Source organism: Nuphar pumila, chromosome 2 (assembly GCF_984573655.1).
Source record: "Nuphar pumila chromosome 2, dmNupPumi1.hap1.1, whole genome shotgun sequence".
NCBI lineage: Eukaryota > Viridiplantae > Streptophyta > Magnoliopsida > Nymphaeales > Nymphaeaceae > Nuphar > Nuphar pumila.
In genome coordinates this window covers 112,513,124-112,525,167 of record NC_143250.1, presented here as the reverse complement: position 1 = coordinate 112,525,167, position 12,044 = coordinate 112,513,124, and the positions used below count along the sequence as shown (strand labels likewise).

At 43.4% G+C, this 12,044-nt stretch overlaps 1 protein-coding gene across 2 annotated transcripts; it reads right to left on the bottom strand.

The window, feature by feature from the left end:
- Positions 1 to 959: 959 nt before the first annotated feature.
- LOC149846771 (uncharacterized) lies at positions 960 to 11,122 on the bottom strand. Of its 2 annotated transcripts, XM_089996550.1 has the most exons (8): positions 11,025 to 11,122; positions 5,441 to 10,731; positions 4,995 to 5,272; positions 4,780 to 4,924; positions 3,641 to 3,842; positions 3,212 to 3,550; positions 2,407 to 3,107; positions 960 to 2,086 (listed from the first exon to the last, which is right to left on the bottom strand). In XM_089996550.1, exons 2-8 carry the CDS (start codon positions 10,670 to 10,672, stop codon positions 1,367 to 1,369), a joined length of 7,617 nt encoding a protein of 2,538 aa, XP_089852676.1. In that variant the 5' UTR covers positions 10,673 to 10,731; positions 11,025 to 11,122; the 3' UTR covers positions 960 to 1,366. The 2 variants fall into 2 exon arrangements, with proteins under 2 accessions (XP_089852676.1, XP_089852675.1); XM_089996549.1 differs by lacking the exon at positions 11,025 to 11,122 and having other exon boundaries at positions 5,441 to 10,815.
- Positions 11,123 to 12,044: the final 922 nt, after the last annotated feature.

Below are 12,044 nucleotides of genomic sequence, written 5' to 3'. Positions count from 1 at the left end.
AAATCTGATTGGATTCATCTGAATGTTTGCATGTCTTATGCTCTCTCCTCCATGTTTTGCTTTGGAGGTGGCTTGGATCTTCTTTGCTTTTCTCTTCCCATGGAATCTATTTATCAAATAGTTGGCGTGAGTAGCCAAATGGCTGAGAACACATTGGGCTTATTGAGCCGTCTAGCCAACTTTGATGTGTTAGTGACGTCAAAATTGATTGGTGTCATAAGACCCCCAAGCCATCCCTATTGAATTTTTCAAGGGATAGCGAATTTCTTAGGGCATGAAGCTCAACACGGCTGGATCACTGGTGTCTATACCAAAACCACACAGAAGCTATTAAGCCTCTATAAACATAACTAGTTTTTTTTTTATATATTTACATGGAGAAACCACCCCCAAGATCAGAGACCTAACCGCGCTAGTTCTGCCTGCCGTACTCACGGTCGCTGACCTACAGCCTAAAACTTCGTTTCTCAGTTTTTTTAATGGAAATATTCAATTCATTGGCATTAGATCACAAATTTACAATAGAAGTAAAGGGGACGAGAAGTCACCCTGTTGCCAACAATGAAGCATAACAGCGAAAAAGCTAAAGAAAAAAACAAAAACTCTCCAAAATTATTGACGAAGGATTGGTAGATCAATCCAGTTAAGATCCGAGTCCATCCATTTGAGCTTACATCGCTGACAAAGCTCTAGCCAAACCGATCTCCAGGCAAACGGTCCTTCCATTCCTGGTTTCTCAGTTATACTTTACTTTTCTCCCAAAACGTTCAGTCACTTCAAGCACAGGGACTTGGTGAAAGTACAGGTTTGGTATGAAGCTGGTGCTATAGATTTCCACTTTGCTAGCACAAGGACTTTTATCATTCAACTCGTTCTCATGGACCAAATGGAAGGAGAAAAATATCAAAGCCCTAGTAAAAACATACAAGTTAATGGGAAAATCAAAGCATCATAATATATTCGCTTGAACATATCAAAAGGACCACAATTTAAGATATTATTAGATAATAAACTTCCAGAGTTTCTCTAAAATGATGAATACTTGCATGTTTCAGAAAAGATTTTTCAAGAATGGCGCTTGCATAAGCAGACATGAAGATTGCACTGTGCCTCATAAAGTCCGCTATAAACATTTGGTTTGGATAAAAAAGATAAAACTATAACACTTGCAAAAGAACAGACAAAAAATGTGTAGATCCCTCTCCCACTCACTGAAAAACTATCAATACACACCGCCACCGCCTCCGAGCCAATACACCTCCCTTGCTCCAAAATACGAGCTTTCGGCACTAAAAGGTTTCTCACCCCAACCTATCAACGTGGTGGAGTTAGCAATCTCCATGGAAATTTCTCAGAATTTCTCTCTTCAAAGCGCTGACGTACCATTTGATGCTGGTTTAGCCACATAGACCTGTTTCATTTTAGCAGTGAAGTTCTTATCACCCCCTCCAGCATGGCTCCTGCCAGTATATCCAGTTCTCCACGGCCACTCACTACCAGAGCCCTTCTGAGAGGCCCCACTACCTCTCTGTTCTGTGAAACCAATCGGATTCAGGTACTGTTGAGTTGAAGAAGTTTGCGGCTGGGCGGACTGGGGTTTAAATGTAGAGCTAGAACTTTGGCTTCCATGCATAGTGGCATTGATGCCACAGCTGCTGCTGGTGCCATTGCTGCTACCACCAATACCACTGCCCTCACCACCACCATTAACAGTGCTTTTGGATGAGTTTTTGCCACTGTTCTGCACCTTACCACTCACAGAACTGTAGGAACTTGGCCTGCTGGTTGAAACATGAACAGAATTGCTACCAGATGATGCATCAGCAAGACCCAATTCATCAGGGAACCGAGACACTGCATCACTTGTTGGAAATGTTTTACTGCTGTCTGCAGGCTTGGAAGGATGGCCTTCGTGGAACCTACTCCCAGTTGACTCGACTGTTGCTGTATGGTTGAACTGTTGGGGTAGAACAACCTCTGCTTGCTGCAATGGCACTGATATACCAGATGAAAGAGGAGAAACAGAATGAAGGGATGGTGCAGGAATGTGAGACCATCGAGCTTGCACTGGTAAGTCTGCAGAAGGCTGTATTATGAACCGGTTTTTAACATGTCAGTTATTCCACGTAAGTAGACTCACAGTGATTTTATAGATAAAGGAAAAGTCACGTTCTGATAGCAAACAAATATCATAACATTTGCCATAAGGCATTGCACATATTTTCGTAAGCCTGTATTTTTCAACTTAGTAATACTGTTCAGCATGAAAAATTAAGCACAAATATTCAACCTAAATCCCTTATGTTTGAGGTAAACCTAACAAAACACCTTGATCCTTGTCCCAATCATTTGAATATATTTCATTTCTAAATAAGTAAAACACATTATGACAAGATGCTAACCTACCTGGAATGGTGACATGTCAAACAAGCCCAAAGGAGATGCAATTGACACAAGCGGAGACCCAGGGGCCAGATGCTGGATTGGTACAGGCATGTTGGGATCACATTGACCAGACACCATATTCAAATTGTTAAAGTTATTATCATTAGGGCCCATCGCTGTAGAAGACGAGGAAATATGCTTCCAATCAGGTTGCTTCCCTGTTGGAACATATGCAGTGCCCATCAATCTTAGACCCATTTGCCCGAACTGTCCTACTGGTGCAAAGTGGTTATAAACAACCATGTGTGGAGGACCTTGAACGGCTGGGATGGCTCCAGGAGGGCTGATGAAAGGACCAGAAAAGCCTGCTGGAGGGCCATAGAAGGAGTCTACACCTGAATGGTAATGTTGCCAGGCCCCAAGCGATCCTGAACCACATGCATTGCTCTTTTGCACCTGTGGCAGGCCATTAGCTGACTCATCATGTGGACCAAAAGCGAACATAGGACCGCCCAACATTGGGTTCATTTCAAAACAAGGAAAATGAGAATGTGGTGCCCCAGGAAAATGAGACAGCATCGGACTGGAAGAGCTCTGTTGATTGGCTAAAGGTGGCCATAAGAATAGGCTCGGAGTCTCAACAGAAAGATCAGCAGGAAGAGCTACAGAGAACGATTCTTCGCTTCTTGATTGACTTGATAATGGCAGATTGCTAGCTACAGCTGCAATAAGATGAGAATATCACATTAACAAAATGGCAGTTTCCAACAAAGTGATAACAAGAGATACATAGTTTTGTTAATGAAGTGTGCAAAGGGTCTCATACCTCCTGCAGGTAATGCAGCAACATTGGCCCCTCCATAGCTTTTTGTATTAGTGACAGATACAGAATCTGCACTCAGCCCATTTCCAACTGGTTCATCGCTGCTGATAGCAGCAACAGCAACTGCTGAAGCAGCAGCTTCAGCCTCAGCTTCAGGATCTTCCAGTTGAGCACAAGACTCTTCAGAATGCTTCCCTTTGTCAAAGAACATCATGCAAGCACCCTCTGCTGTAGGAAGATTCCGTTCAACTGACACGTCTGACATACATGAAACAGGAGGGCCAATACCCTTCAAAATAGAAGAGCTGCCAGGGGCAAAGACTGTGGGAGAAGTAACAGCACCTGACACGGAGACACATTATGTCAGAAATTGCACCAGTAGATCTTAGTTAAATCATCCACGGAAGTAATGGACAAAAAACATATCCTCACCAAAATGAATTTTCTCCCCAGCAAGGAGTGAATTAAGAGAGCTCGCAGAGGCAGGGAATGATTTATCCTGTGTCAGAACTGATGTTGCTCCCTTGCTAGCCTCTAGAATCAAGTTGTTACGATCAACTGGAGGAGCCACACAAGCATCAAATCCTGCAGGCTTCATAGCCTCATCAAGTTGGGTCTGGGTCAATGTCATCACCTGAAGGGGAAAAAAAAGTTATCAGATAGATGGTGCAGCAGAAGCATAATTAGTGCAACAAAGAATGAGAGGTCAGATGCAGATTTCAGAGATTTCAAGTTGCTAAGGTAGCAAATAACTTGTCACAACAATCGCGTTTGCTTTGAATCTAGGTTGTGTTGGATTATTTCAAGAAAAAGAAACAAGCAAACCATAAACCCTCACACAACAGTCCCAGTCTTCCAGTTTTGATGAGATCCACCGTAACAAAGTTTCTGCAAAATTTAGATACTCAAAAAAAGGATGGGATATTACAAGAAAACCTGTCTCACACAATCAGGCATTCCATTACAGACTCAAAAGGACATAGAAACATGCCCATACTTGCAAAAAGATGTTGCCACTAAAGCATGTAGGCAAAAGCAGAAATGAGTCTAGGGATGCTGAAGAGAATCGGCATCCCCTCCAAAGTACATCAAGAAGAACGGTTTGCTTTAAGAAAAGTATTGAAGTCTCCATGGATATAGAACTGAAATATGGTATAGTTCCTGTAGTTAAAGAGCTCAGTGACAAGAAATTCCTGACAGTTGATGTTATATAACCAGAAAGCTCACCTACATGCAGCAGAAGTCTACCTCTAACATGTGTAAATTGCAAAAGAAAAAATTGCAATAAAGGTGACATCCCTCCAACTAAATGACTATATGGAGAAGCAACAACCCCTAAATACACAATTACAAAATAGCATGTCAAAGGAAAAAATATAAAACTAGCCAGAAAACTGGGATACCTAGTAACTAACCTAATGAGACCTCATTTTTTGGTCGTGATCGCTCTCAATAAAATTTTACCTTTGAAGAAAGACTATTGAAACATCAATTAAAATTATATAAAGAAAAAGATGGAAGCATTAATAAAAACCAAAAAGAGAGTGGCCCACTTAGGACTGAAAACTTACACACTGACTAGCACATGCATTATTCCATGGACCCAAAGAGGGTGCTGCATTTTCCAGAACAGCATTGTTATTCTCAAATGATAAGCCTGGAACCATGTTTCCTCCACGACCAGGCATAATTGGGAAGGAACTTGCCCGAAGAGACCTGCAGAAGAATGCATTAGGACAATAAGCACTGAAAATATCACACAATATAGTGAAGCAGTGAGGCATACTTCATATTGACAGGCCTTGTATCAGCTTTAGCATCAGTATTCACAGCAGGTGTGCCAATAGGAGGTAGGGGCAACGAGGCACCACCACCAGCACCAGCAACTGGCATTGATACTTCAACATTGTTTTGAGATAAATCCCTTCCACCAGTAATGGCAGGTTCACCATGAACCCCATCTGCCGCTGATGATCCACCATCAGCACCTAAAGACATGGGGGTTTTATTAAAATTGAAAGACCCTGCATCAGTCTTTGAAATTGATCGAGGTTTCCGAGATCCCTGGTACATAGAAATCATTTAAATCCAAGTCAAAACATATCATTCCACTTGCAAGTAGTTAAAAGTCATAAAACTATGGTGATGACAACATGAAGATGATGATCATGATGTTAAAGATGGCAAACTTCAAACTTCCACTCTATTACCAGAAAATGATGGATGGATTACCTTTGCAGCTCTAGACTTTGCCTTGATTTCTTTCTCCCTCTGCTCACGCCGGTCATTCAACATCTGTCTCTTCGATCGAACCTCAATGAAATCATCTTCATCACTAGGTGTCTCGATACCTGGCTGTTTAAAAACACGAACAATGCCACTCTGCAGAGGAGCATCATCATCTTCCTCACGACCTATGCTGTTGGGGTTTGAAGAAACTGGTCTCTTTGATGGTACTTCTGTACCAAGTATCTTCTCTATTTTCCCTTCAGAATTAACAGCATGATAACTAGGGTAACCTGGACTTCCAATGGTTTCAGATCGAACTGATTGCTTTGCAGATTTGTGTGTACCAAAATCCTTCTTTCCAACACCTTTTAAGGAAAAACTGGCTACTCTCAAATTGGATTCTGACACATCTTGGCCAGCATAGCCAGAAGAACCTGAAGCAGCTGCATGCCTTCTAACAGTATTCTCCCGCACCCTGAACTCAGTGCGGTGAACAGCCCGCTGACCCCTTCTCTTAAAGCTACCACGTTCTGCACATGAAGCTTCAGGTACTGGAAGTGGGTGTCCAGCACCAGCATTGGTAGTATTATAAATAACTGTTTTCCCTCTGTGATGGGATATTGTGCCTGGAAACTGCATTCCACTGGTAGCTGCCTCATCAGAAAAACCATTAGATAACATGAACTCACCATGAATTTGACCTTGTGAATCTCCGTTATTATTAATGATGGGCTTGTGTATCTTTGTGACTGCAACTTTGTTGCCATGATCCCCACCCTTAGGCAGTGGTTCAGTCCTGAAGTCATTTGCACTAAAGAATGAATTTTCCACATGATTGTGATATTTATCACTCACAGTTTCCATATAGTCTATTGTTGGCAATGAGGTGGGTTCAGTGGATAGATTTTCCTGCCTTAGGTCCACATGTTTTGGTTGCTTGCTTTCCAGCCCATCAGATGAGATTTTATCTGTTGAATGTGTTCCATGTGAGGAAGATCCATCACCAGGCTGACTATGTAGAGACACTGTTGGCTGCTGGCTTATAGGGTAACATGCTGGAGCATTGGGGTGAACAAAAGATACTGTGTGAGGAGCCATGGGCAAGAGTCCTTGAGAGATAGATGCTGGGTAACTCAACTGACCGAATTGGAACATGGGAGGCTGCGAAGGGTGCAATTGAGTAAGAGATGGACCAACCTGAGAGTGTAGATGGAGGGGCATTTGAATGGACCCAATTTGAATGGCAGGCAATGGAGATGGTATCAAGGAAGGCCCGGAAAACAGGCCAAACTGTACATGAACAGGGACCTCCGTCTGTCTTGGGACGGATGAAACTGCAGATAAAGGTGGCTGCACTGGATGGGTAGAAGATGCAGGGGTCATCACTGATGTCTGCAGTTGCTGGGCAGATGAGATAGAATCAGACACCACCATTCCATTGTCCACATGATTAGCAGACGATACCTGCCCATTGGAAGCATTCATTGGATGAACAACCAAATCTCGATGTGCCTTTTCAGTTTCTTGAACCAATGACGATGAGGCAGAGAACTGCACCCCAGAAGAGTCATTCTTAGGATGATGGTCATTTTCATTAATATTTTGAACTCCCCCTGCAAGTAGAGCCTCAGATACCCTTGGTTCTGGTGCAAGATCGGGAGAAGCTTGTTGAAAGCCAACTCCACTTTCAACAACATCGTTGCGATTCATTAACCTATCTTTGGCACCATTCAAGGAACCCAAAACTGGTGAAATGGTTTGAACCTGCTCTTCAAGATGCAAAACTCTGAAATCCTTTGCCAGGTCAAAGTTCACTTCACCTTCATGTACTTCATCTTCTTCTTGACATGCATCTTCCTCTTCATCGTATTCTTCCTGCTCCTGCAGTCCTTCATTGTCTTCAACCACCCAATCTTCTTCACCATGAGATACTGAAGTTGATGAAGCTGCAATGACATTGTTTGCTGGCTCTGATGCCGAAACGGTATTATTATTGTCAGACATAACAATCTGCTCATAGTCAGCATGCAAAGCATTTGAATCTCCAGCCTCCTCTATGTCATCATGCGAAAGATGAGTGGGAGAATTAGGCGGACTTGAGACTGACAATGATGACTGAGAATCACACCTTAATGTGTCCTTATCCTCGTTTTGCTTCATAGAGACCAGGTTCTCTGGTGGCATGTTCACCAACTCAGATTGCTCACGTTGCTGATGAAAAGCACTTCCATAATCTGTATCGACAATTTCTGCATTTTTTTGCGCAGGAAGCTGATGTCTAGGCTCACCATCTAGAAAGGTCGAAGAGCTAGACCTTTCACTATTGATTCTTGAAGAACTTCTATTCATGGAAGTTAATGATGGAGGTGGAAGAACACGAGGCTGCCTGACAGAATGACGTGACCGTCCAAAGGAAACCCCATCAATATCGGGGTTCTGAAACAATCTTTCTGCATATGGCACATGAGGACCACCTCGAGCACGACCTTGTCCCCAACCAAGGTCCCCAAATTTCTCCATCGAATTCTCAGAATATTCTACATCTGTATCAAAACTCCTACTACAACGATCATCCCCTGCAAAGTTCCATTTCTGACCTTTCATTTGAGAGAGGTCATCAGTCATCTGAGCTTCTGGTAAAGCCACTCTTGATAATCCTCTATTTTCCATAAATCCTGCCCCCACATGAAATTCTCTCCTTGAGAAACCCCTTCCCCCAGGAACCACATCGCAACTTGGATTATAATAATCATTATCGTTATCTTGCTGGAAAATTGTTGAAGCACTACCAGTATCATGCCCATCCCTTCTCCAAGAGCCTGCATGTTTCATTCTCTCCATGCCAATAGCATTACCGTTCCTTGAGGAGTGAGGCCGAGAACCTGTATCAGAGGATGGGTTGAGGCCAGACTCAGAAGATGCACAACTTGTAAGTCGCTCCACCATCCTCTCACAGTCTTCCCACTCACCCGCATCAATTGCTCTTGAGTGCGCTCTATCTTTCAATGGACCAGGCATTGTTGCCTCACCTGTTTTCAGCAACTTTTCATCTTTTGAGGCTTCTGCTTGCCTCCTTGCTATCCTTGCCTCCAGCTCCAAAAGCTTTTGTCTAGCTGCTTCTTTCCTTCTCTCTTCCTCCAAGATCATATGTCTCTTCTCCTCTTCTCGGGCCCTCTTCTGCTCTTCAGCTGTTTTAGCAGCTTCCAACCTCTCCTGTTCTGCTCTCCAGGCAGCTTCTCTGGCCTCCTCTTCAAGTTTTCTTCTCCGTTGTTCTTCTTCCCTAGCCAACCTCTCCCTCTCCTCCTCTGCTTTCCGTGCAAGCTCCAGAGCTTTTGCCTGCTCTTCAAGCACCCGCTGACGTTCCTGCTCTTGCATTTTCTGTACCCTCTCAAGTTCAGCCTCAAACGACTCTCTAACAGGATCATCGAAAACTGCATTCTTTAGCACGTCCTTCTTCCTCTTAAATACTCTCATATCAGGAGCAAAAAGATCTCTACCATCAAAAGCAGAACTAGTAAGATCCTTCATGAAAGAATCCTCAATGCATGGCTTGCCATTCTGTGAAAAGGAACGCTTTTCTTTGCCAAAACTGAGAATTGGATCATTGATAGGGAGCCCTTTTGCCCCTGAAGAAAATGAGGAGCTGGATGTCATGCTGGTCCGAACTACATCACCAGCAGAAGCTCTAAGCCTGCTGGAAGAATCACTGTGCCTGCTATGAGAAGTTTGCTCAGCACCCCTGCCAGCAACTGCTCCCATAGATTGGTTACCCTTCTGAATAACCTGTCTATATGAATCTCTATTGTAACTCTCCCTCAACCTAGAATCCTGAGACCCATTGACAGAAACACCAGAACCATCCCAAGCATCATCGCTGGCCGATGTCTGCAATGGATTCCTCCTGTATGGTACTCGACTTTTCACGTTATCCTTAATAATACTTGGAGGCAACATCGTATAAGCTCCACCATTTTGCACCATTCCCGTATCTCTGGCACTGTGCCCATCCTTTTGCACAGTCAAACCTCTCCAAGAGATCTCATCTCTTCCAATTCTGTTACCAGGCAATTGCCTGCCGTATATATCGCCTCTAATGGCATCCCTCGATGCAACCCTATCAGACTCAGTAAGGGCCTTGTCTCGACCGTTGCGATCAGAACTCAATGCATTCAGTGAGCTACTCTTGTGAAATGAGTGAAGATCATAGCCACCGTTACTACCACCACGGGGAATTCCAGGCCTAGGAACATCCAAGTCTCTATCCCTATTACCATGAATCTCGTTCCTCAAGTACCTGCGTTCCCTATTGTGTTCTGGCCGATAGCCAGTGTCACGTTCATCATCAGCCCAATCTAACGAGTAACTCAATCGAACCATGGGCAAAGGCCCGGGCAGGATCCCCTCATCCTTCCTTGCCATCTCACCATCTTTAAGACCCACTGGCTTCCGCTCCGACTGACCATTCTCATCAGCACTACCGGCATTAGGCCGGGGCTTCATCTGGGGACGCATGGGCAACGACAACGGCAAGTCCGTCCCGCCATCCAAAGGCTTCACTCTCTGCTCTTTCATCACATCATCGACATGTTTCTGCTTGTGCATCTGCTGCTCCTTCTGCCGCAATGGTGATTGAGAAACTGGCAGAGATGCTCGCAGTGAAGGAAAGTCTTCACCCCGGAGCACCACCGCCTTCTCAACCGGACGATACCCAACATCCGGCGGATTGGGCGCCTCGGCTCCAGTAGCCCGAGCGCCAGGAGGCGTATACGCACTACCCCTACCGCCTGCATCCTCCCCAGCCGAACCCAAGTGCCGGTGAGCAGCCGACCCATCGGTGGAGGCGATTCTCCCAGCCTCTGAAAGCAGCCCAACGTCGCCCTCGCCCGTCTGTAAAGGCCGACGCTTTGTCCAGCCCATGCCAGACGAAGCGGAGCCCGGACCAAGTCCGCCACTGCCGGGGCCAGCCAGGCCACCGGAAGTCGGATCGATCTTCTCGTGCTCCTTCCTGAGGGACGGCAGGTTCAAGGGGGGTGGTACCGAGAGGCGAGGACCCTTCTGCCCGGAGGAAACCAGGCTTCTGGGTCTCGACAGAACCACCATGCCGCCGTGGCCAGGCGGCCGAGCCCTTCCACCACCACCAACCGACCCATTCCCACCACCCAAAGAGCTAGGTTTCCCGTAGGACTTGTTCAGATTCGCAGAGACGAACTTGCTCCGGACGCCGGGGTTCGCCATTTGCGGGCGGCCGAGTTCGCCCACAGCATGAAAACCTTATAAGCGCGGCCGGCCCGCCCCTACCAGCCACAGAGCCCCAACCCCAAGGATCAAATTCCAGACAATCGAGAATCCACAGCTAAATCTACAGCAAAAAAATAGGGTGCAGAGAACGAACGGAAAGACGTGCGGCCGGACTATCCAGAAGGATCGAATCCGATGGAGGTCTGTGCCGATCGTGAAGTTCTATTTGTGAAGTGTTCTTTCTTTCAAAAAAAAAATTGTAAAGTGTTCTGGGGTCGCAATCGAAGCTCCTTGCGAATCGAGAGAGAGAGAGAGAGAGAGGGTTCTGATGGAGGGAGATTGGGCGTACCTCTGCACTGCAGGCAGGAAGACGTTGCTTTGGTGGTGGTGGAGATGGCGGCCGCCGTGGAGGGGTGAATGGGACAAGGATACCCAAGCAACGTCGCCCTTTGCAGAGAGAGAGAGAGATTTTGGTGGCTTGTATAATCTATTTCGTTCCCTTCTCTCTCCTTTTTTAATTAATTATTTTTTTTCTAAGATGATAAAACGAAATCGGAGGTGAAAAGAAAAAAAGGCACGACTTTTGTTTGCTTGGTTATAAATATATATATATATATATATATATATATATATATAGGGTGGTAACTGCCTTCTTTTAAAGGGTTTTTTTCATTTTTTTTTTTAAATTGATCGTACATACGTATTATAGATGATTAATTGCACGAATCTCTCTAATCGTTCAATCAGACACGCAAGTAGGTTTTTGTAATGTTTAAAAAATCCACGATTTAAGATTTTTATAAATATATAAGGCTTAAAAAAATATGTTTTATAAAAAAAATATGATAGGTTTTTATAATGATTTAAAAAAATCAACTATTTAAGATTTTTATAAATATATAAGGCTTAAAAAAATATGTTTTATAAAAAAAATATGATAGGTTTTTATAATGATTTAAAAAAATCAACGATTTAAGATTTTTATAAATATATAAGGCTTAAAAAAATATGTTTTATAAAAAAAATATGATAGGTTTTTATAATGATTTAAAAAAATCAACGATTTAAGATTTTTATAAATATATAAGGCTTAAAAAAATATGTTTTATAAAAAAGATATGATAGGTTTTTATAATGATTTAAAAAAATCAACGATTTAAGATTTTTATAAATATATAAGGCTTAAAAAAATATGTTTTATAAAAAAAATATGATAGGTTTTTATAATGATTTAAAAAATCAACGATTTAAGATTTTTAGAAATATTTAAGGCTTAAAAAAATATGTTTTATCAAAAGGTTTTTATAATGTTTAAAAAATCATGAGTTTATCAATATTTTAGGCTTAAAAAATTATGTTTTTTTCCAAG